General features: G+C 54.5%; 1 protein-coding gene across 1 annotated transcript in view; it reads right to left on the bottom strand.

Moving 5' to 3' along the window:
• BCOR (BCL6 corepressor) overlaps positions 1-1,755 on the bottom strand; it is a gene marked incomplete at its 3' end in the record, with an annotated part of 15,720 nt that overhangs the window by 11,556 nt on the left and 2,409 nt on the right. Inside the window, exon 3 of the mRNA XM_010142127.1 lies at positions 9-1,364. Coding sequence (XP_010140429.1) covers positions 9-1,364 — 1,356 coding nt within the window. The remainder of the gene's footprint in view (positions 1-8; positions 1,365-1,755) is intronic.

Below are 1,755 nucleotides of genomic sequence, written 5' to 3'. Positions count from 1 at the left end.
TATGGCGCCGTGCTGATAATTTCAGGCCTGTAGATGGGGCAGCCATTCCCAGGAGAAATAGTTTCTTTCTGAACCATGTCGCTGCTGGGCAAGTGCGTCCCGCCTCCCGTCCTGCCGTGCACCAGCACTGTCGGTGTCATTTTCTTACCATGGTCCAACTTGCTGGTGGTTTCCACGTCGGCAACTTTCGCAGACAAGTCCAGTGGTTTGTCGGTGACATCTTTGGTCGGGGTCTGCTTTTCCAGGAGTGGGGGAGACCTGCTGTCTTTCCGCTGGTCATGGCCAGCTTTCCGCGAATGGGGGGCAGCCAGCGGGGGCACCTCCCCGGCTTCACTGCCTTTGGGAAGCTTCCCGTTGGAGAGGCGGGAGGGTGGAAATTCACCACCAACGTTCACATAGGGCTTTGGGAGGGTAACGGCGGAAGAAGGAGAGGTGGTAATTCTGGGGAAGTGTTTGTGGAAATCAGCGTAGGCATCCCCCACCGGGGCAGACAGCGGGAGGCGGGGGGATGGCCGGGGCGAGTGCGGCAGCAGGAGCGCAGGGTCTGCTGGCATGTTGGCGGGAGCTGGCTTGGCAGCGGGGACCCGGGGCTGCTTGCTGCTCTGGATGTGGGGGTAAGCATGTGCATCGACCGGGTTGCCAGGGCTGACACCCATCTTCCATGACAAGCTCTTATCTGGACAGTGCACCAAAGGCGGGATCGCTGGAGAAGCCGAAGCAGTCGAGAGCCTCATAGGTGACGCCAGCGACGAAGGGATGTGGGGGGCGACATAGTGGGAGGGAGGCAGGTATAAAAAACGTTCACCGTTTGTACATACGGGTGAGTAAGCCAGGTGCTGTGGTAAGCTGTAGGTGGACTGCTGAGGTAGCAATGCCTTGTACATGTTCAACGAATACTTATTTGGTGAGTCAAGGAAAGGGTATATGGTGGGCGTCGCACCCTCCATATAGGGGTTTACCCAGGGGAGCCTTAGGTAACTAGCACCATTGACACCAAGGGGACTCTGCTTGTCACCCGCAGCTCGGTCCAAACCCAGCGTCTCCCCTGTCGGGACAGTGTTTTTTTGTATTCCAGGTGGCGTTTTGTATATAGCGCTGAAGCCGTTGGGGGCTTTTCCGGAGACAGCTGTGTTTTCTACTGCTTCAGGGGGATTAGATTTAAACTGTATCTCTGGATTTCTTTCAGGAGTAAATCCAAGCCCAGCTATCGAACTCGTAGCATCCCGTGATTTTTCCGAGCTGAGTCCGCACAAGCTGGAATAGACAATACTACTGGGGACTCTGAGTCCTTCTCGCATGAGTCCAGACCTGTCCATACTCAGAGCTGCGAGACTGTCAATGCGATGTGCGGTAGTTGCATCCACCTTTACAGAACAAGAAGTACGTTACTTTCACACTTCACTAACATGACTACAGCTCAAGCTACAGATACATGAGCACTCTGGAAGAGAAACAATACCACTGCAAACACAGCATGCACCATGAAAACGTACAGAGGCTGTATGGAAACAAAACCTACAGAGCAATATGCATCACTGCAAATGTCAGTACAAATCTCCACAATGAAAATTCATCAGGTAGAAACAAAGGCGTGAGGACCAGTAGCCCAAGAGGTAGCCCAAAGACGATGCTCGGTGGTACCGCTCTCATGCAGCAACTGGCTCCTCAGCCCTAGCCCTGCCAGAGCAAGTGGATGTGGGGAGGGAAGGGAAGGGAAGGGAAGGGAAGGGAAGGGAAGGGAAGGGAAGGGATCTG

Source organism: Buceros rhinoceros, unplaced genomic scaffold (assembly GCF_000710305.1).
Source record: "Buceros rhinoceros silvestris isolate BGI_N320 unplaced genomic scaffold, ASM71030v1 scaffold33218, whole genome shotgun sequence".
Lineage (NCBI taxonomy): Eukaryota > Metazoa > Chordata > Aves > Bucerotiformes > Bucerotidae > Buceros > Buceros rhinoceros.
The sequence above is the reverse complement of the archived record's forward strand: the minus strand, read 5'-3'. Positions and strand labels throughout refer to the sequence as shown.